We start from the raw sequence: 24437 nt of genomic DNA on the forward strand, positions 1-24437 counted from the left end.
CGTCCAGTGCCTTACGCACTACGTCCTAAAACAGACACTGAACGTCAGACTGGAATTCTCTCCAACATCAAGTGGAGTGATTGAGCCATGCCCATTGTCCCGGTGATCAAGAAAGGGAAGTCCAGAGTAATTCACATTTGTGGGGATTTCAAAGTGAGCATCATTTAAGTTGCAAGGAAAGGTTGAACAAGTTAGGTCTTTATTCTTTGGAGCGTAGACTGTTGAGGGGGGACTTGATAGAGGTATTTAAAATTATGAGGGGGACAGATAGAGTTGACGTGGATAGGCTTTTTCCATTGAGAGAGACGTACTTTACTCAGAGAGACGTAACTGTGTCGAACGAGCTTCCAGTAGGAAGTGGTAGAGGCAGGTTTGGTATTGTCATTTAAAGTAAAATTGGATAGGTATATGGACAGGAAAGGAATGGAGAGTTATGGGCTGAGTGTGGGTCAGTGGGACTAGGAAAGAGTAAGCGTTCTGCACGGACTAGAAGGGTCGAGATGGCCTGCTTCCGTGCTGTAATTGTTATATGGTTATCAACCCAGTGCTGCGTACTGTGCAGTATCCCCTGCCATGAATAGAAGACATTTTTACATCTTTGGCAGGTGGGGAGAGGTTTTCAAAGATTGACTGGTCACAAGCCTATCTGCAAATGGAGATTGAGGAGTCAAGCAGGAATTTTCTCAAAATCAGCACTCACAAGGGACTGTTCCAGTATAATCGTCTCATCTTTGGTGTTGCATCAGCTTCAGCAATTTGGCAAAGAGCAATGAACCAAGTACTCCAAGATATCCCAGGAACACAATGTTACCTGATGCCATCATTATGACTGGCAAGAAGGATGAAGAGCTCCTCCAGAACCTTGGTAAGGTGCTCACCAGGCTGCGTGAGTGTGGTCTGTGTGCAAAGAGTGAGAAATGTGAGTTTTTCAAGAATTGAAAATGAAGAAGTGACACAAGTCTCATGTTGTGGACAAGCAGGGCTTACCCAAGTCACAAGAGAAGATCGAAACAGTGCTGCAGGCACCCAGCTGGAAGATGTGTCACAACTCAGGTCTTACTTGGGCTTTGCAAACTACTACCACTGGTTTAACCCACATGTTGCAACAGTGCTGCACCCATTGAAAGCACTGTTGCAGACAGAAACAAAGCGGGAATGGTCAGAAAGATGTGAAAGAGCATTCAATGAAATAAAAGGATTAAATAGCATCAGATGAACTGTTCATCCATTGTGATCCATCTCTGTCCATCAGACTGGCATTCAATGGCATTAAACCTTATGGCATTGGGTCCACTTTGTCACACATTCTGAAAGATGGATCTGAATGCTTGATTACTTCAAGATCACCGATGAGCGCAGAACACAACTACACACAGATCAACAAAGAGACGCTTAGTCTAGTATGAATAAAGAGGTTCAACCACTACCCCTACGGACAAAGATTTACACTAGTGACAGATCACCAGCCCCTTGTGTTCATTTTCAGTCCCAGGAAGGGAATTCCAGTGATTACTGCTGCCCGGTTGCAGCTTTGGGCACTTTTCCTAGGAGCCCTCTCTTATGACATAGAGTTCAAGGGCACCAAAAAACAAGGCAAACCTGATGATTTGTCACACCTTCCACTGTTGACAACTGAAGAAGAAAACTGTGACCCTGTGACCCAGCAGAAGTGGTCCACAAGGCATTGGTGCACCAGTTGCCAGTAACAAATTCTGAAACAAAAGAATAACAAGGAATGACCCTTCATTGTCAGAAGTCTATGACATCACCATGCAAGGACGGCCATTTAATGGCAATCCTGTTTCCAGAGTTCTCAGTGAGTCGAGACCAACTGTCAGTATGTTAAAGAACGCTGATGTGTGGATCTCATGTTCTGGTTCCGTCTAAGCTGCATACCAGATTGTTAGAGCATCTGTGTGAAAGGCATCAGGGTACAGTTAAGGTGAAGAGTCTTGCTTGGAGCTATGTGTGGTGACCAGGAATAGACAGACAGAGTGAAGACTTGACCAAAAGCTGTTCAGGATTCCAAGAAGTTCAAACTGCACTCCGACAAGCACTATTACACCCATGGGAGTGGCCGTCATCACTATGGCAAAAAGTACATATTGACTTTGCTGGGCCATTCATGGATTCCATGTTTGTGATGTCTGAGGATGCTCATTCGAAGTGGCCGGTGGGTATACCAACAAAGCCAATGAATGCTGAGCTCCTTCAGCATTTTGTGTCTGTCACTTGGGTTTGCAGCATCTGCAGGTTTTCTCGTTTGTGATTTGATCATGACCCATTAATCTCTGCGTTCACACAGAGGCTGATGCTGGGTGGGCAAGGGCATCTACAGGCCAGTGCCTGACAATGGTGTGGGTGGATCCAATGATTACTGAATATCACTATCACTCTCTACCTCCAGTGCCAAGACTATTTCCCAAGTCAGTGTGGATCCCTGGTGACTTCTGGAGCAGCCTAACACGAGGATCCATGCCAAAGCCTCACTGATGTCCACACACCATCCTCTTCTCACCAATCACTATTATCACATCCTCCAAATGAACCACGTTGTAAACAGCACACAGCCATGGTGACTGTTGCACAAGTGTGGGGCCAGGGGTTAATAAATATTCAGGGTAATAAATGCATGTGCGCAGTGAGGGTCGGGGTTAATCTAAGAAAGGATCTGCTGGCATTGGAGAGGGTTCAGAGGAGATTCATGAAAATTAGCCCAGGAATAAAAGGGTTAACGAGCAAATGGCTTAGGGTCTGTGCTTGCTAAAGTTTAGAAGAATGAGGGTGGATCTCATTGAAACCTATTGAATATTGAAAGGCCTGAAGAGAGTGGGAGAGTGTTGGATTGAAGAGCAAAGCCTCCGAATACAAAGACGTCCTTTCAGAGCAGAAATGAGAAGGAATTTCTTTAGCCAGTGAAGAGTGAATCTGTGGAATTCATTGCCACAGTCAGCTGTGGAGGCCTGGTTATTGGGTATATTTAAAGCAGAGCTTGATAGGTTCTTGATTAGTCAGGACATCAAAGGTTACGGGGAGAAGGCAAGAGAATGATGTTGAGAGGGATAATAAATCAGCCATGATGGAATGGTGGGGCAGACTCAATGGGCTGAATGGCCTAATTGTGCTCCTACATCTGATGGTAATAAAGATCCACGGTCAGTGAGGTCATATCAACTGCCTGACCCAAGGTCCAGGAGCAATGAGGGGTGCTGCTGGGTGAGAGGGCACCCTGGAATCATACCTTACACTGGCTGCAGCAGACTCCGTGTGCACACTGGGCACCTGGAGTAAGGGTACAGTTATTGGCGTTACAACACGGGTTCACACACTCCTGTAACAAAAGCAGAGAATAATAACGTCTGGAAGTTGCCTTACACAGGCCTCGCCATACAGATAGGTTCTGCCCACTGACCTGTGCCTGCTCTAATACAGTTACTGTCCTGTTAAATATCGCACCACATCACCACTCAGTCACCCCCACCTTCCCGCCAGTTAGTCACCTCACCTTCCAGCCAGTTACAGTCACACCAACTTCACGCCAGTTACAGTCACACCACCTTCCCGCCAGTTACAATCACCCCCACCTTCACGCCAGTTACAGTCACCCCCACCTTCCAGCCAGTTACAGTCACATCAACTTCACGCCAGTTACAGTCACACCACCTTCCCACCAGTTACAGTCACCCCACCTTCCCACCAGTTACAGTCACATCAACTTCACGCCAGTTACAGTCACATCAACTTCACGCCAGTTACAGTCACATCAACTTCACGCCAGTTACAGTCACATCAACTTCCCACCAGTTACAGTCACATCAACTTCACGCCAGTTACAGTCACATCAACTTCACGCCAGTTACAGTCACATCAACTTCACGCCAGTTACAGTCACACCACCTTCCCACCAGTTACAGTCACCCCACCTTCCCACCAGTTACAGTCACCCCACCTTCCCACCAGTTACAGTCACCCCACCTTCCCACCAGTTACAGTCACATCAACTTCACGCCAGTTACAGTCACACCACCTTCCCACCAGTTACAATCACCCCAACCTTCCCGCCAGTTCCAGTCACCCCCACCTTCACGCCAGTTACAGTCACCCCCACCTTGCCAACAGTTACAGTCACCTTCCAACCAGTTACAGTCACCTCCACCTTCCCACCAGTTACAGTCACCTTCCAGCCAGTTACAGTCACCCCCAACTTCCCAACAGTTACAGTCATCTTCCAGCAAGTTACAGTCACACCACCTTCCCAACAGTTACAGTCACCCCCACCTTCACGCAAGTTACAGTCACACCCACCTTCCCAACAGTTACAGTCACCCCCACCTTCCCAACAGTTACAGTCACCTTCCCGCCAGTTACAGACACACCACCTTCACGCCAGTTACTGTCACTCCCAACTTCCCGTCAGTTACAGTCACCCCCACCTTCACGCCAGTTACTGTCACCCCCAGCTTCCCAACAGTTACAGTCACCTTCCCGCCAGTTACAGACACACCACCTTCACGCCAGTTACTGTCACCCCCAACTTCCCGTCAGTTACAGTCACCCCCACCTTCACGCCAGTTACTGTCACCCCCAACTTCCCGTCAGTTACAGTCACCCCCACCTTCACGCCAGTTACTGTCACCCCCAACTTCCCAACAGTTACAGTCACCTTCCCGCCAGTTACAGACACACCAACTTCACGCCAGTTACTGTCACCCCCAGCTTCCCGTCAGTTACTGTCACTCCCAACTTCCCGTCAGTTACAGTCACCCCCACCTTCACGCCAGTTACTGTCACCACCAACTTCCCAACAGTTACAGTCACCTTCCCGCCAGTTACAGACACACCACCTTCACGCCAGTTACTGTCACCCCCAACTTCCCGTCAGTTACAGTCACCCCCACCTTCACGCCAGTTACTGTCACCCCCAACTTCCCGTCAGTTACAGTCACCCCCACCTTCACGCCAGTTACTGTCACCCCCAACTTCCCAACAGTTACAGTCACCTTCCCGCCAGGTACAGTCACCCCACTTTCCCGCCAGTTACAGTCACCCCACCTTCCCGCCAGTTACAATCAACCCCACCTTCCCACCAGTTACAATCACCCCCACCTTCACGCCAGTTACAGTCACCCCCACCTTCCCAACAGTTACAGTCATCCTCCAGCCAGTTACAATCACACCCACCTTCCCGCCAGTTACAGTCACACCACCTTCCCACCAGTTACAGTCATCCCCCACCTTCCCACCAGTTACAATCACCCCACCTTCCCACCAGTTACAATCACCCCCACAATCCCGCCAGTTCCAGTCACCCCCACCTTCACGCCAGTTACAGTCACCCCCACCTTGCCAACAGTTACAGTCACCTTCCAGCCAGTTACAGTCACCCCCAACTTCCCAACAGTTACAGTCACACCACCTTCCCACCAGTTACAGTCATCCCCCACCTTCCCGCCAGTTACAGTCACCCCCACCTTCCCGCCAGTTCCAGTCACCCCCACCTTCACGCCAGTTACAGTCACCTCCACCTTCCCACCAGTTACAGTCACCTTCCAGCCAGTTACAGTCACCCCCAACTTCCCAACAGTTACAGTCATCTTCCAGCAAGTTACAGTCACACCACCTTCCCAACAGTTACAGTCACCCCCACCTTCCCAACAGTTACAGTCACCTTCCCGCCAGTTACAGTCACCCCACCTTCCCAACAGTTACAGTCATCTTCCAGCAAGTTACAGTCACACCACCTTCCCACCAGTTACAGTCACCCCCACCTTCCCAACAGTTACAGTCACCTTCCCGCCAGTTACAGACACACCACCTTCCAGCCAGTTACAGTCACACCACCTTCCCACCAGTTACAGTCACCCCCACCTTCCCAACAGTTACAGTCATCTTCCAGCAAGTTACAGTCACACCACCTTCCCGCCAGTTCCAGTCACCCCCACCTTCACGCCAGTTACAGTCACCTCCACCTTCCCACCAGTTACAGTCACCTTCCAGCCAGTTACAGTCACCCCCAACTTCCCAACAGTTACAGTCATCTTCCAGCAAGTTACAGTCACACCACCTTCCCGCCAGTTCCAGTCACCCCCACCTTCACGCCAGTTACAGTCACCTCCACCTTCCCACCAGTTACAGTCACCTTCCAGCCAGTTACAGTCACCCCCAACTTCCCAACAGTTACAGTCATCTTCCAGCAAGTTACAGTCACACCACCTTCCCACCAGTTACAGTCACCCCCACCTTCCCAACAGTTACAGTCACCTTCCCGCCAGTTACAGACACACCACCTTCCAGCCAGTTACAGTCACCCCACCTTCCCAACAGTTACAGTCATCTTCCAGCAAGTTACAGTCACACCACCTTCCCACCAGTTACAGTCACCCCCACCTTCCCAACAGTTACAGTCACCTTCCCGCCAGTTACAGACACACCACCTTCCAGCCAGTTACAGTCACACCACCTTCCCACCAGTTACAGTCACCCCCACCTTCCCAACAGTTACAGTCACCTTCCCACCAGTTACAGACACACCACCTTCCAGCCAGTTACAATCACCCCCAACTTCCCGTCAGTTACTGTCACCCCCAACTTCCCAGCAGTTACAGTCATCTTCCAGCAAGTTACAGTCACACCACCTTCCCACCAGTTACAGTCACCCCCACCTTCCCAACAGTTACAGTCACCTTCCCGCCAGTTACAGACACACCACCTTCCAGCCAGTTACAGTCACCCCACCTTCCCACCAGTTACAGTCACCCCCACCTTCCCAACAGTTACAGTCACCTTCCCGCCAGTTACAGACACAACACCTTCCATCCAGTTACAGTCACCCCACCTTCCCACCAGCTACAGTCACCCCCACCTTCCCAACAGTTACAGTCACCTTCCCACCAGTTACAGACACACCACCTTCCAGCCAGTTACAGTCACATCACCTTCCCACCAGTTACAGTCACCCCCACCTTCCCAACAGTTACAGTCACCTTCCCGCCAGTTACAGACACACCACCTTCCAGCCAGTTACAATCACCCCCAACTTCCCGTCAGTTACAGTCACCCCCACCTTCCCAACAGTTACAGTCACCCCCACCTTCCCAACAGTTACAGTCACCCCCACCTTCACGCCAGTTACTGTCACCTTCCCGCCAGGTACAGTCACACCATCTTCCCGCCAGTTACAGTCACCCCACCTTCCCGCCAGTTACAATCAACCCCACCTTCCCACCAGTTACAATCACCCCCACCTTCACGCCAGCTACAGTCATCCTCCAGCCAGTTACAATCACACCCACCTTCCCGCCAGTTACAGTCACTCCCACCTTCACGCCAGTTACAGTCACCCCCACCTTCCCAACAGTTACAGTCACCTTCCAGCCAGTTACACTCACCCCCACCTTCCCAACAGTTACAGTCACCTTCCAGCCAGTTACAATCACATCCACCTTCCCGCCAGTTACAGTCACACCACCTTCCCGCCAGTTACAGACACCCCCACTCTCCAGCCAGTTACAGTCACCCCCACCTTCCCACCAGTTACAGTCGCACCACCTTCCCGCCAGTTACAGTCACCCCCACCTTCCCAACAGTTACAGTCACCTTCCAGCCAGTTACAATCACATCCACCTTCCCGCCAGTTACAGTCACACCACCTTCCCGCCAGTTACAGACACCCCCACTCTCCAGCCAGTTACAGTCACCCCCACCTTCCCAACAGTTACAGTCATCTTCCAGCAAGTTACAGTCACACCACCTTCCCACCAGTTACAGTCACCCCCACCTTCCCAACAGTTACAGTCACCTTCCCGCCAGTTACAGATACACCACCTTCCAGCCAGTTACAGTCACACCACCTTCCCACCAGTTACAGTCACCCCCACCTTCCCAACAGTTACAGTCACCTTCCTGCCAGTTACAGACACACCACCTTCCAGCCAGTTACAATCACCCCCAACTTCCCGTCAGTTACAGTCACCCCCACCTTCACGCCAGTTACTGTCACCCCCAACTTCCCAACAGTTACAGTCATCTTCCAGCAAGTTACAGTCACACCACCTTCCCACCAGTTACAGTCACCCCCACCTTCCCAACAGTTACAGTCACCTTCCCGCCAGTTACAGACACACCACCTTCCAGCCAGTTACTGTCACCCCACCTTCCCACCAGTTACAGTCACCCCCACCTTCCCAACAGTTACAGTCACCTTCCCGCCAGTTACAGACACACCACCTTCCATCCAGTTACAGTCACCCCACCTTCCCACCAGTTACAGTCACCCCCACCTTCCCAACAGTTACAGTCACCTTCCCGCCAGTTACAGACACACCACCTTCCAGCCAGTTACAGTCACATCACCTTCCCACCAGTTACAGTCACCCCCACCTTCCCAACAGTTACAGTCACCTTCCCGCCAGTTACAGACACACCACCTTCCAGCCAGTTACAATCACCCCCAACTTCCCGTCAGTTACAGTCACCCCCACCTTCCCAACAGTTACAGTCACCCCCACCTTCCCAACAGTTACAGTCACCCCCACCTTCTCGACAGATACACTCACCCCAGCTTCCCGCCAGTTACAGTCACCCCCACCTTCTCGCCAGTTACAGTCACGTTCCCGCCAGTTACAGTCACACCATCTTCCCGCCAGTTACAGTCACCCCACTTTCCCGCCAGTTACAGTCACCCCACCTTCCCGCCAGTTACAATCAACCCCACCTTCACGCCAGTTACAGTCATCCCCCACCTTCCCGCCAGTTACAGTCACCCCCACCTTCACGCCAGTTCCAGTCACCCCCACCTTCACGCCAGTTACAGTCACCTCCACCTTCCCACCAGTTACAGTCACCTTCCAGCCAGTTACAGTCACCCCCAACTTCCCAACAGTTACAGTCATCTTCCAGCAAGTTACAGTCACACCACCTTCCCAACAGTTACAGTCACCCCCACCTTCCCAACAGTTACAGTCACCTTCCCGCCAGTTACAGACACACCACCTTCCAGCCAGTTACAGTCACCCCACCTTCCCAACAGTTACAGTCATCTTCCAGCAAGTTACAGTCACACCACCTTCCCACCAGTTACAGTCACCCCCACCTTCCCAACAGTTACAGTCACCTTCCCGCCAGTTACAGACACACCACCTTCCAGCCAGTTACAGTCACACCACCTTCCCACCAGTTACAGTCAACCCCACCTTCCCAACAGTTACAGTCACCTTCCCACCAGTTACAGACACACCACCTTCCAGCCAGTTACAATCACCCCCAACTTCCCGTCAGTTACTGTCACCCCCAACTTCCCAACAGTTACAGTCATCTTCCAGCAAGTTACAGTCACACCACCTTCCCGCCAGTTCCAGTCACCCCCACCTTCACGCCAGTTACAGTCACCTCCACCTTCCCACCAGTTACAGTCACCTTCCAGCCAGTTACAGTCACCCCCAACTTCCCAACAGTTACAGTCATCTTCCAGCAAGTTACAGTCACACCACCTTCCCACCAGTTACAGTCACCCCCACCTTCCCAACAGTTACAGTCACCTTCCCGCCAGTTACAGACACACCACCTTCCAGCCAGTTACAGTCACCCCACCTTCCCAACAGTTACAGTCATCTTCCAGCAAGTTACAGTCACACCACCTTCCCACCAGTTACAGTCACCCCCACCTTCCCAACAGTTACAGTCACCTTCCCGCCAGTTACAGACACACCACCTTCCAGCCAGTTACAGTCACACCACCTTCCCACCAGTTACAGTCACCCCCACCTTCCCAACAGTTACAGTCACCTTCCCACCAGTTACAGACACACCACCTTCCAGCCAGTTACAATCACCCCCAACTTCCCGTCAGTTACTGTCACCCCCAACTTCCCAGCAGTTACAGTCATCTTCCAGCAAGTTACAGTCACACCACCTTCCCACCAGTTACAGTCACCCCCACCTTCCCAACAGTTACAGTCACCTTCCCGCCAGTTACAGACACACCACCTTCCAGCCAGTTACAGTCACCCCACCTTCCCACCAGTTACAGTCACCCCCACCTTCCCAACAGTTACAGTCACCTTCCCGCCAGTTACAGACACAACACCTTCCATCCAGTTACAGTCACCCCACCTTCCCACCAGCTACAGTCACCCCCACCTTCCCAACAGTTACAGTCACCTTCCCACCAGTTACAGACACACCACCTTCCAGCCAGTTACAGTCACATCACCTTCCCACCAGTTACAGTCACCCCCACCTTCCCAACAGTTACAGTCACCTTCCCGCCAGTTACAGACACACCACCTTCCAGCCAGTTACAATCACCCCCAACTTCCCGTCAGTTACAGTCACCCCCACCTTCCCAACAGTTACAGTCACCCCCACCTTCCCAACAGTTACAGTCACCCCCACCTTCACGCCAGTTACTGTCACCTTCCCGCCAGGTACAGTCACACCATCTTCCCGCCAGTTACAGTCACCCCACCTTCCCGCCAGTTACAATCAACCCCACCTTCCCACCAGTTACAATCACCCCCACCTTCACGCCAGCTACAGTCATCCTCCAGCCAGTTACAATCACACCCACCTTCCCGCCAGTTACAGTCACTCCCACCTTCACGCCAGTTACAGTCACCCCCACCTTCCCAACAGTTACAGTCACCTTCCAGCCAGTTACACTCACCCCCACCTTCCCAACAGTTACAGTCACCTTCCAGCCAGTTACAATCACATCCACCTTCCCGCCAGTTACAGTCACACCACCTTCCCGCCAGTTACAGACACCCCCACTCTCCAGCCAGTTACAGTCACCCCCACCTTCCCACCAGTTACAGTCGCACCACCTTCCCGCCAGTTACAGTCACCCCCACCTTCCCAACAGTTACAGTCACCTTCCAGCCAGTTACAATCACATCCACCTTCCCGCCAGTTACAGTCACACCACCTTCCCGCCAGTTACAGACACCCCCACTCTCCAGCCAGTTACAGTCACCCCCACCTTCCCAACAGTTACAGTCATCTTCCAGCAAGTTACAGTCACACCACCTTCCCACCAGTTACAGTCACCCCCACCTTCCCAACAGTTACAGTCACCTTCCCGCCAGTTACAGATACACCACCTTCCAGCCAGTTACAGTCACACCACCTTCCCACCAGTTACAGTCACCCCCACCTTCCCAACAGTTACAGTCACCTTCCTGCCAGTTACAGACACACCACCTTCCAGCCAGTTACAATCACCCCCAACTTCCCGTCAGTTACAGTCACCCCCACCTTCACGCCAGTTACTGTCACCCCCAACTTCCCAACAGTTACAGTCATCTTCCAGCAAGTTACAGTCACACCACCTTCCCACCAGTTACAGTCACCCCCACCTTCCCAACAGTTACAGTCACCTTCCCGCCAGTTACAGACACACCACCTTCCAGCCAGTTACTGTCACCCCACCTTCCCACCAGTTACAGTCACCCCCACCTTCCCAACAGTTACAGTCACCTTCCCGCCAGTTACAGACACACCACCTTCCATCCAGTTACAGTCACCCCACCTTCCCACCAGTTACAGTCACCCCCACCTTCCCAACAGTTACAGTCACCTTCCCGCCAGTTACAGACACACCACCTTCCAGCCAGTTACAGTCACATCACCTTCCCACCAGTTACAGTCACCCCCACCTTCCCAACAGTTACAGTCACCTTCCCGCCAGTTACAGACACACCACCTTCCAGCCAGTTACAATCACCCCCAACTTCCCGTCAGTTACAGTCACCCCCACCTTCCCAACAGTTACAGTCACCCCCACCTTCCCAACAGTTACAGTCACCCCCACCTTCTCGACAGATACACTCACCCCAGCTTCCCGCCAGTTACAGTCACCCCCACCTTCTCGCCAGTTACAGTCACGTTCCCGCCAGTTACAGTCACACCATCTTCCCGCCAGTTACAGTCACCCCACTTTCCCGCCAGTTACAGTCACCCCACCTTCCCGCCAGTTACAATCAACCCCACCTTCACGCCAGTTACAGTCATCCCCCACCTTCCCGCCAGTTACAGTCACCCCCACCTTCCCGCCAGTTCCAGTCACCCCCACCTTCACGCCAGTTACAGTCACCTCCACCTTCCCACCAGTTACAGTCACCTTCCAGCCAGTTACAGTCACCCCCAACTTCCCAACAGTTACAGTCATCTTCCAGCAAGTTACAGTCACACCACCTTCCCAACAGTTACAGTCACCCCCACCTTCCCAACAGTTACAGTCACCTTCCCGCCAGTTACAGACACACCACCTTCCAGCCAGTTACAGTCACCCCACCTTCCCAACAGTTACAGTCATCTTCCAGCAAGTTACAGTCACACCACCTTCCCACCAGTTACAGTCACCCCCACCTTCCCAACAGTTACAGTCACCTTCCCGCCAGTTACAGACACACCACCTTCCAGCCAGTTACAGTCACACCACCTTCCCACCAGTTACAGTCAACCCCACCTTCCCAACAGTTACAGTCACCTTCCCACCAGTTACAGACACACCACCTTCCAGCCAGTTACAATCACCCCCAACTTCCCGTCAGTTACTGTCACCCCCAACTTCCCAACAGTTACAGTCATCTTCCAGCAAGTTACAGTCACACCACCTTCCCGCCAGTTCCAGTCACCCCCACCTTCACGCCAGTTACAGTCACCTCCACCTTCCCACCAGTTACAGTCACCTTCCAGCCAGTTACAGTCACCCCCAACTTCCCAACAGTTACAGTCATCTTCCAGCAAGTTACAGTCACACCACCTTCCCACCAGTTACAGTCACCCCCACCTTCCCAACAGTTACAGTCACCTTCCCGCCAGTTACAGACACACCACCTTCCAGCCAGTTACAGTCACCCCACCTTCCCAACAGTTACAGTCATCTTCCAGCAAGTTACAGTCACACCACCTTCCCACCAGTTACAGTCACCCCCACCTTCCCAACAGTTACAGTCACCTTCCCGCCAGTTACAGACACACCACCTTCCAGCCAGTTACAGTCACACCACCTTCCCACCAGTTACAGTCACCCCCACCTTCCCAACAGTTACAGTCACCTTCCCACCAGTTACAGACACACCACCTTCCAGCCAGTTACAATCACCCCCAACTTCCCGTCAGTTACTGTCACCCCCAACTTCCCAGCAGTTACAGTCATCTTCCAGCAAGTTACAGTCACACCACCTTCCCACCAGTTACAGTCACCCCCACCTTCCCAACAGTTACAGTCACCTTCCCGCCAGTTACAGACACACCACCTTCCAGCCAGTTACAGTCACCCCACCTTCCCACCAGTTACAGTCACCCCCACCTTCCCAACAGTTACAGTCACCTTCCCGCCAGTTACAGACACAACACCTTCCATCCAGTTACAGTCACCCCACCTTCCCACCAGCTACAGTCACCCCCACCTTCCCAACAGTTACAGTCACCTTCCCACCAGTTACAGACACACCACCTTCCAGCCAGTTACAGTCACATCACCTTCCCACCAGTTACAGTCACCCCCACCTTCCCAACAGTTACAGTCACCTTCCCGCCAGTTACAGACACACCACCTTCCAGCCAGTTACAATCACCCCCAACTTCCCGTCAGTTACAGTCACCCCCACCTTCCCAACAGTTACAGTCACCCCCACCTTCCCAACAGTTACAGTCACCCCCACCTTCACGCCAGTTACTGTCACCTTCCCGCCAGGTACAGTCACACCATCTTCCCGCCAGTTACAGTCACCCCACCTTCCCGCCAGTTACAATCAACCCCACCTTCCCACCAGTTACAATCACCCCCACCTTCACGCCAGCTACAGTCATCCTCCAGCCAGTTACAATCACACCCACCTTCCCGCCAGTTACAGTCACTCCCACCTTCACGCCAGTTACAGTCACCCCCACCTTCCCAACAGTTACAGTCACCTTCCAGCCAGTTACACTCACCCCCACCTTCCCAACAGTTACAGTCACCTTCCAGCCAGTTACAATCACATCCACCTTCCCGCCAGTTACAGTCACACCACCTTCCCGCCAGTTACAGACACCCCCACTCTCCAGCCAGTTACAGTCACCCCCACCTTCCCACCAGTTACAGTCGCACCACCTTCCCGCCAGTTACAGTCACCCCCACCTTCCCAACAGTTACAGTCACCTTCCAGCCAGTTACAATCACATCCACCTTCCCGCCAGTTACAGTCACACCACCTTCCCGCCAGTTACAGACACCCCCACTCTCCAGCCAGTTACAGTCACCCCCACCTTCCCAACAGTTACAGTCATCTTCCAGCAAGTTACAGTCACACCACCTTCCCACCAGTTACAGTCACCCCCACCTTCCCAACAGTTACAGTCACCTTCCCGCCAGTTACAGATACACCACCTTCCAGCCAGTTACAGTCACACCACCTTCCCACCAGTTACAGTCACCCCCACCTTCCCAACAGTTACAGTCACCTTCCTGCCAGTTACAGACACACCACCTTCCAGCCAGTTACAATCACCCCCAACTTCCCGTCAGTTACAGTCACCCCCACCTTCACGCCAGTTACTGTCACCCCCAACTTCCCAACAGTTACAGTCATCTTCCAGCAAGTTACAGTCACACCACCTTCCCACCAGTTACAGTCACCCCCACCTTCCCAACAGTTACAGTCACCTTCCCGCCAGTTACAGACACACCACCTTCCAGCCAGTTACAGTCACCCCACCTTCCCACCAGTTACAGTCACCCCCACCTTCCCAACAGTTACAGTCACCTTCCCGCCAGTTACAGACACACCACCTTCCATCCAGTTACAGTCACCCCACCTTCCCACCAGTTACAGTCACCCCCACCTTCCCAACAGTTACAGTCACCTTCCCGCCAGTTACAGACACACCACCTTCCAGCCAGTTACAGTCACATCACCTTCCCACCAGTTACAGTCACCCCCACCTTCCCAACAGTTACAGTCACCTTCCCGCCAGTTACAGACACACCACCTTCCAGCCAGTTACAATCACCCCCAACTTCCCGTCAGTTACAGTCACCCCCACCTTCCCAACAGTTACAGTCACCCCCACCTTCCCAACAGTTACAGTCACCCCCACCTTCTCGACAGATACACTCACCCCAGCTTCCCGCCAGTTACAGTCACCCCCACCTTCTCGCCAGTTACAGTCACGTTCCCGCCAGTTACAGTCACACCATCTTCCCGCCAGTTACAGTCACCCCACTTTCCCGCCAGTTACAGTCACCCCACCTTCCCGCCAGTTACAATCAACCCCACCTTCACGCCAGTTACAGTCACCCCCACCTTCACGCCAGTTACAGTCACCCCCACCTTCACGCCAGTTACAGTCACCCCCACCTTCCCAACAGTTACAGTCATCCTCCAGCCAGTTACACTCACCCCCACCTTCCAGCCAGTTACAGTCACCTTCCAGCCAGTTACACTCACCCCCACCTTCACGCCAGTTACAGTCACCCCCAACTTCCCAACAGTTACAGTCACCTTCCAGCCAGTTACAGTCACCCTCACCTTCCCAACAGTTACAGTCACCTTCCAGCCAGTTACACTCACCCCCAACTTCCCAACAGTTAAAGTCACCTTCCAGCCAGTTACAATCACACCCAGCTTCCCGCCAGTTACAGTCACCCCCACCTTCTCGCCAGTTACAGTCACGTTCCCGCCAGTTACAGTCACACAACCTTCCCGCCAGGTACAGTCACACCATCTTCCCGCCAGTTACAGTCACCCCACTTTCCCGCCAGTTACAGTCACGCCACCTTCCCGCCAGTTACAGTCACCCCCACCTTCCCAACAGTTACAGTCACCTTCCCGCCAGTTACAGACACACCACCTTCCAGCCAGTTACAATCACCCCCAACTTCCCGTCAGTTACAGTCACCCCCACCTTCCCAACAGTTACAGTCACCCCCACCTTCCCAACAGTTACAGTCACCCCCACCTTCACGCCAGTTACTGTCACCTTCCCGCCAGGTACAGTCACACCATCTTCCCGCCAGTTACAGTCACCCCACTTTCCCGCCAGTTACAATCACCCCCACCTTCACGCCAGCTACAGTCATCCTCCAGCCAGTTACAATCACACCCACCTTCCCGCCAGTTACAGTCACTCCCACCTTCACGCCAGTTACAGTCACCCCCACCTTCCCAACAGTTACAGTCACCTTCCAGCCAGTTACACTCACCCCCACCTTCCCAACAGTTACAGTCACCTTCCAGCCAGTTACAATCACATCCACCTTCCCGCCAGTTACAGTCACACCACCTTCCCGCCAGTTACAGACACCCCCACTCTCCAGCCAGTTACAGTCACCCCCACCTTCCCACCAGTTACAGTCGCACCACCTTCCCGCCAGTTACAGTCACCCCCACCTTCCCAACAGTTACAGTCACCTTCCAGCCAGTTACAATCACATCCACCTTCCCGCCAGTTACAGTCACACCACCTTCCCGCCAGTTACAGTCGCACCACCTTCCCGCCAGTTACAGTCACACCACCTTCTAGCCAGTTACACACACACCACCTTCCCACCAGTTACAGTCACCTTCCAGCCAGTTACAGTCACACCACCTTCCCGCCAGTTACAGACACCCCCACTCTCCAGCCAGTTACAGTCACCCCCACCTTCCCACCAGTTACAGTCGCACCACCTTCCCGCCAGTTACAGTCACACCACCTTCTAGCCAGTTACACACACACCACCTTCCCACCAGTTACAGTCACCTTCCAGCCAGTTACAGTCACACCACCTTCCCGCAAGTTACAATCACCCCACCTTCTCGACAGATACACTCACCCCAGCTTCCCGCCAGTTACAGTCACCCCCACCTTCTCGCCAGTTACAGTCACGTTCCCGCCAGTTACAGTCACACAACCTTCCCGCCAGGTACAGTCACACCATCTTCCCGCCAGTTACAGTCACCCCACTTTCCCGCCAGTTACAGTCACCCCACCTTCCCGCCAGTTACAATCAACCCCACCTTCACGCCAGTTACAGTCACCCCCACCTTCACGCCAGTTACAGTCACCCCCACCTTCACGCCAGTTACAGTCACCCCCACCTTCCCAACAGTTACAGTCATCCTCCAGCCAGTTACACTCACCCCCACCTTCCAGCCAGTTACAGTCACCTTCCAGCCAGTTACACTCACCCCCACCTTCACGCCAGTTACAGTCACCCCCAACTTCCCAACAGTTACAGTCACCTTCCAGCCAGTTACACTCACCCCCAACTTCCCAACAGTTAAAGTCACCTTCCAGCCAGTTACAATCACACCCAGCTTCCCGCCAGTTACAGTCACCCCCACCTTCTCGCCAGTTACAGTCACGTTCCCGCCAGTTACAGTCACACAACCTTCCCGCCAGGTACAGTCACACCATCTTCCCGCCAGTTACAGTCACCCCACTTTCCCGCCAGTTACAGTCACGCCACCTTCCCGCCAGTTACAGTCACCCCCACCTTCACGCCAGTTACAGTCACCCCCACCTTCACGCCAGTTACAGTCACCCCCAACTTCCCAACAGTTACAGTCACCTTCCAGCCAGTTACAGTCACCCCCACCTTCCCAACAGTTACAGTCACCTTCCAGCCAGTTACAGTCACCCTCACCTTCCCAACAGTTACAGTCACCTTCCAGCCAGTTACACTCACCCCCACCTTCCAGCCAGTTACAGTCACCCCCAGCTTCACAACAGTTACAGTCACCTTCCAGCCAGTTACAATCACATCCACCTTCCCGCCAGTTACAGTCGCCCCCAGCTTCACGCCAGTTACAGTCACCCACACCTTCCCAACAGTTACAGTCACCTTCCAGCCAGTTACACTCACCCCGACCTTCCCGCCAGTTCCAGTCACCCCCACCCTCACGCCAGTTACAGTCACCCCCACCTTACCAACAGTTACAGTCACCTTCCAACCAGTTACAGTCACCTTCCAGCCAGTTACACTCACATCCACCTTCCCGCCAGTTACAGTCACCCCACCTTCCCACCAGTTATAATCAACCCCACCTTCACGCCAGTTACAGTCACCCCCACCTTCACACCAGTTACAGTCACCCCCACCTTCACGCCAGTTACAGTCACCCCCACCTTCCCAACAGTTACAGTCATCCTCCAGCCAGTTACAATCACACCCACCTTCCCGCCAGTTACAGTCACTCCCACCTTCACGCCAGTTACACTCACCCCCACCTTCCAGCCAGTTACAGTCACCTTCCAGCCAGTTACACTCACCCCCACCTGCCAGCCAGTGACAGTCACCCCCACCTTCCCAACAGTTACAGTCACCTTCCAGCCAGTTACAATCACATCCACCTTCCCGCCAGTTACAGTCGCCCCCACCTTCTCGCCAGTTACAGTCACGTTCCCGCCAGTTACCGTCACCCCACCTTCCAGCCAGTTACAGTCACCCCCACCTTCCCGCCAGTTAGTCACACCACCTTCCGGCCAGTTACAGTCACCCCCACCTTCCCAACAGTTACAGTCACACTACCTTCACGCCAGTTACAGTCACCCCACCTTCCCACCAGTTACAAGCACACCACCTTCCGGCCAGTTACAGTCACCCCCAGCTTCACGCCAGTTACAGTCACCCCCACCTTCCCAACAGTTACAGTCACCTTCCAGCCAGTTACACTCACCCCGACCTTCCCGCCAGTTCCAGTCACCCCCACCTTCACGCCAGTTACAGTCACCCCCACCTTACCAACAGTTACAGTCACCTTCCAACCAGTTACAGTCACCTTCCCACCAGTTACAGTCACACTACCTTCACGCCAGTTACAGTCACCCCCACCTTACCAACAGTTACAGTCACCTTCCAACCAGTTACAGTCACCCCACCTTCCCACCAGTTACAGTCACCTTCCAGCCAGTTACACGCACATCCACCTTCCCGCCAGTTCCAGTCACCCCCACCTTCACGCCAGTTACAGTCACCCCCACCTTACCAACAGTTACAGTCACCTTCCAACCAGTTACAGTCACCTCCACCTTCCCACCAGTTACAGTCACACCACCTTCCCAACAGTTACAATCACCCCCACCTTCACGCCAGTTACAGTCACCCACACCTTCCCAACAGTCACACTACCTTCACGCCAGTTACAGTCACCCCACCTTCCCACCAGTTACGATCACACCACCTTCCGGCCAGTTACAGTCACCCCCAGCTTCACGCCAGTTACAGTCACCCCCACCTTCCCGCCAGTTACAGTCACTCTCAGTCGCCCCCACCTTCCCACCAGTTAAAGCCCCATCAGGTTCTGCAACCTCTGCGACTGCCATTCCTATCCTCGCAGTTACCTCCCCCCGCCCCACTGACCTGCACCTCCCCACAGTCGCACTCTTCGTCAGCCTCGAGGTAGCCATTGCCACAGCGTTGAGCTCCGTACAGTCTCTCCATATCCGGCCGGTTGTACAAGCACACACCTCCTCCACGCTGAAGGTAAAACCGTAGGTCCGAATGGCTACAGGAGCTGAAGACCCTCGGGAACGGGTGTCTGAGGGGGAGGGAGAACAGAGTGAAGATCCTTGGGAAAATGAGTGAAAGGGAGATGGAGAGCGGAGTGAAGACCATCGGGAATGGGTGCCAGGGTGTGCGTAGTGATCTTCAGGAGAATAGGTGTCTGAGGGAGAAGGAAATGTGTAACTGGCGTTGAGGTGGTTGATGGTGTCTCTGGGATCCTGCTGAGGATGTCGGGTGGTCAGCACTGTCTCTGTGTCCGTGTTGGCAAGCCAGTGTAGTCCCTGGGATCCTGCTATGCATGACCATCAAACCATGAGATATTGGAACATAATCATAGACCTTTTGGCCCATTGAGTCTGCTCCATCATTTCTTCACAGCTGATCCATTTTCCATCTGAGCCCCTCCTGCTTTACCCCCTCATCCCTTCATGCCCTGTATAATCAAGAATCTATCCACATCTGCCTGAAATATGCCTGAAGAATTAGCCTCCACAGCTGAGTGAACTTTCTTTGAACTCTCTCCAGTTTCAGCACTTCTTTTCTTAGACAAAAGGCTCAAAACTGCTCACAATAGTCCAAGTGGAGCCTCACCAGTGAAACATAAAAAACCGAGAGTACAATACAGGCCCTTCGGCCCACAAAGTTGTGCCGAACATGTCCCTACCTTAGAAATTACTAGGCTTACCCACAGCCCTCTATTTTTCTAAGCTCCATGTACCAATCCAAAATTCTCTTAAAAGACCCTATTGTATCCACCTCCACCACCATTGCCAGCAGCCCATTCCATGCACTCACCACTCTCTGAGTAAAAAACTTACCCCTGACATCTCCTCTGTACCTACTCCCCAGCACCTTAAACCTGTGTCCTCTTGTGGCAACCATTTCAGCCCTTGGAAAAAGCCTCTGACTATCCATACGATCAATGCCTCTCATCATCTTATACACCTCTATCAGGTCACCTCTCATCCTCCATCGCTCCAAGGAGACGAGGCCAAGTTCACTCAACCTATTCTCATAAGGCATGCTCCCCAGTGCAGGCAACATCCTTGTAAATCTCCTCTGCACCCTTTCTATAGTTTCCACATCCTTCCTGTAGTGAGGTGACCAGAACTGAGCACAGTACTCCAAGTGGGGTCTGACCAGGGTCCAATATAGCTGCAACATTACCTCTCGGCTCCTAAATTCAATTCCACAACTGATGAAGGCAAATACATCATATGCCTTCTTAACCACAGGGTCAACCTGCGCAGCTGCTTTAGGTGTTCTATGGATTTGGACCCCAAGATCCCTCTGATCCACACTGCCGAGAGTCTTACCATTAATACTATATTCTGCCATCATTTTTGATCTACTAAAATGAACCACTTCACACTTCATCTGCCACTTCTCAGCCCAGTTTTGCATCCTACCAATGTCCCACTGTAACCTCTGACAGCCCTCCACACTATCCACAACACCTCCAACCTTTGTGTCATCAGCAAACTTACTAACACATCCCTCCACTTCCTCATCCAGGTTATTTATAAAAATCACGAAGAGTAGGGGTCCCAGAACAGATCCCTGAGGCACTTCACTGGTGATTGATCTCCATGCAGAATATGACCTGTCTACAACTACTCTTTGCCTTCTGTGGGCAAGCCAGTTCTGGATCCAAAAAGCAATGTCCCCTTGGATCCCATGCCTCCTTACTTTCTCAATAAACCTAGCATGGGGTACCTTATCAAATGCCTTCCTGAAATCCATATACACTACATCTGCTGCTCTACCTTCATCAATGTGTTTTAGTCACATCCTCAAAAAATATAATCAAGCTTGTAAGGCACAACCTGCCCTTGACAAAGCCATGCTGACTATTCCTAATCAAATTATACCTCTCCAAATGTTCATAAATCCTGCCTCTCAGGATCTTCCCCATCAACTTACCAAACACTAAGGTAAAACTCACTGGTCTATCATTTCCTGGGCTATCTCTACTCCCTTTCTTGAATAAAGGAACAACATCTGTAACCCTCCAATCCTCTGGAACCTCTCCCGTCCCCATTGATAATACAAAGATCATCGCCAGAGGCTCAGCAATCTCCTCCCTCATCTCCCACAGTAGCCTGGGATACATCTAGTCCGGTCCCGGTGACTTATCCAACTTGATGCTTTCCAAAAGCTCCAGCACATCCTCTTCCTTAATATCTACATGCTCAAGCTTTTTAGTCTGCTGCAAGTCATCACTACAATCACCAAGATCCTTTTCCATAGTGAATACTGAAGTAAAGTATTCATTAAGTACCTCTGCTATCTCCTTCGGTTCCATACACACTTTCCCACTGTCACACTTAATAGGTCCTACTCTTTCACGTCTTATCCTCTTGCTCTTCACATACTTGTAGAATGCCTTGGGGTTTTCCTTAATCCTGCCCACCAAGGCCTTCTCATGGCCCCTTCTGGCTCTCCTAATTTCCTTCTTAAGCTCCTTCCTGTTAGCCTTATAATCTTTTAGCTCTCTAACATTACCTAGCTCTCTGAACCTTTTGTAAGCTTTTCTTTTCTTCTTGACCAGATTTATTACGGCCTTTGTACACCACGGTTCCTGTACCCTACCATAACTTCCCTGTCTCATTGGAACGTACCTACTCAGAACTCTACACAAATATCCCCTGAACATTTGCCACATTTCTTCCATACTTTTCTCTGAGAACAATCTGTTTCCAATTTAAGCTTCCAATTTCCTGCCTGATAGCCTCATAATTCCCCTTACTTCAATTAAACATTTTTCTAACATGTCTGTTCCTATCTCTCTCCAATGCTATTGTAAAGGAGATAGAATTATGATCACCATCTCCAAAATGCTCTCCCACTGAGAGATCTGACACCTGACCAGGTTCATTTCCCAATACCAAACTAAGTACAGCCTCTCCTCTTGTAGGCTTATCTACATATTGTGTCAAGAAACCTTCCTGATCACACCTAACAAACTCCACCCCATCGAAACCCCTTACTCTAGGGATGCCAATCGATATTTGGGAAATTAAAATCTCCCATCACGACAACTCTGTTATTATTACAGCTTTCCAGGATCTGTTTCCCTATCTGCTCCTCAATATCCCTGTTACTATTGGGCGGCCTATAAAAAAAACACCAAGTTATTGATCCCTTGCTGTTCCTAACCTCCACCTACAGAGACTCTGTAGACAATCCCTCCATGGCGTCCACTTTTTCTGCAGCTGTGACACTATCTCTGATCAACAGTGCCATGCCTCCACCTCTTTTGCCTCCCTCCCTGTCTTTTCAGAAAAATCTAAACCCGGCACTCGAAGTAACCATTCCTGTCCTTGAACCATCCAAGTCTCTGCAATGGCCACCACGTCACAACTCCAAGAACTGATCCACACTCTAAGCTCATCTGCTTTGTTCACAATACTCCTCGCAATAAAATAGAGGAGTGCCTCACGAAGATGTCCAAAGTTTCTAGTTTAAACTCTTCTAGTTTAACTCTCCCCAGAAGCCTTAGCAATCTTCCCCACCAGGATATTGGTCCATCTGGGATTCAAGTGCAACCCGTCCTTTTTGAACAGGTCACACCTACCCCAAAAGAGGTCCCAGTAATCCAGAAATCTGAATTCCTGCCCCCTGCTCCAATCCCTCAGCCACGGATTTGTCCTCCACCTCATCCAATTCCTATTCTCAGTGTTGCGTGGCATAGGCAGTAATCCCGAGATCACTACATTTATGATCCTGCTTCTCAACTTCCTTCCTAACTCCTTTATAAGTGCTTTGTAAAGTCTCAGCATTATGTCCTTGCTTTAATATTCCAGTCCTCTTGAAAAGAAAATAATGCTAATGTTGCACATGCCTTCTTCACCACAGACTCGATGTGCAAATGTACCTTTGGGGAATTCAGCTCAAGGACTCCCAAGTTCTTTTCCTCTTGCATTTTTGAATTTTCCCTCTAGTTAGAAAATAGTTTGCTTTAATTTATTTTACCAAAGTGCATTACCACACAATTCCTGACACTGTATTCATTCTGCCATTTCTTGGCCCATTCTCCTTATCTGTATACATCCTCTGTGGCCTCTCTGCTTTCTCAAAACTACCTGCCCCCCCCCCCCCACCTCCTCTCTTCAAATTGTCTGCAGACTTTGCCACAAAGCAATCAATTCCGTCATCCAAACCGTCGGGGGTTTCAGGAGGTGGGAATGTCAGAGGAGTGTCTGCACGTCCTCACCCTGTGGCAGCTGCCATGATGCAGCCCCCCTGCTCGGCCGAGGCCTGCGTGCAGCAGCCGACACCGTCGTGGGCCAGTCCCAGGTTGTGGCCGATCTCATGGGCCATAGTGGAGGCTGCTCCAATGGCTGGTTCCGAGTGATCCTGAGGGTGAAGAACCCATCAGTGTCAGACACAGAACACACACTACACAGTGACCCCATCCAACCTACTCCCCTCTGCAGACACCGGCTCCTCCACTCTTCCTCTGCCTCCCCAGCCTGGTGCCTCCCTTCACAACATAAGACAGAGAGGAGGCCTGGGGAGATATGTCCTGATGGAGGGTCCACGGGGTTGGGTGAGGGTATGCCCCAGGGAAGGGTCTGTGGGGGGGGGGGGGTGGAATGCATCCTCAGGAAGGCTCCGGGCCCAAAACTGTGATGGTCTCCCAAAAACACAAACTCTCCATTTTGGTCATGCCATCACCAGCTAGCTGCTCTGGCAAATGTCATACTATACAGAGACTGGACATTCGGTCACTCCACTCTCTGCTGGCCAGAACCGCTGGTCTGTCTCTGTTGCAGTATGGAGGCCAAGAGGTGAGGAGGATGGTGGCAGAGACGGCGTGGACTGTACCCCCTCAGATTGTCTGGGTGTGAGGGGTCGGGGTGAGTACAGCACAGAAATACGCTCCTTGGCTAATCTAGTCCATTCCAAATCATTTAAACTGTCTACTCCCATCAACCTGCACCAGGATCACAGCCATCCA

General features: G+C 52.0%; 1 protein-coding gene across 3 annotated transcripts in view; it reads right to left on the reverse strand.

The window, feature by feature from the left end:
* LOC132392017 (disintegrin and metalloproteinase domain-containing protein 33-like) overlaps positions 1–24437 on the reverse strand; it is a 156237-nt gene that overhangs the window by 73511 nt on the left and 58289 nt on the right. For all 3 annotated transcript variants that reach the window (XM_059965923.1, XM_059965924.1, XM_059965925.1), the window contains 3 exons: positions 23691–23833; positions 19331–19508; positions 3242–3331 (listed from right to left, as the gene is read on the reverse strand). In XM_059965923.1, the coding sequence (XP_059821906.1) occupies positions 3242–3331; positions 19331–19508; positions 23691–23833 (411 nt within the window). The remainder of the gene's footprint in view (positions 1–3241; positions 3332–19330; positions 19509–23690; positions 23834–24437) is intronic.

This window comes from Hypanus sabinus, chromosome 3 (genome assembly GCF_030144855.1).
Source record: "Hypanus sabinus isolate sHypSab1 chromosome 3, sHypSab1.hap1, whole genome shotgun sequence".
Classification (NCBI taxonomy): Eukaryota; Metazoa; Chordata; class Chondrichthyes; order Myliobatiformes; family Dasyatidae; genus Hypanus; species Hypanus sabinus.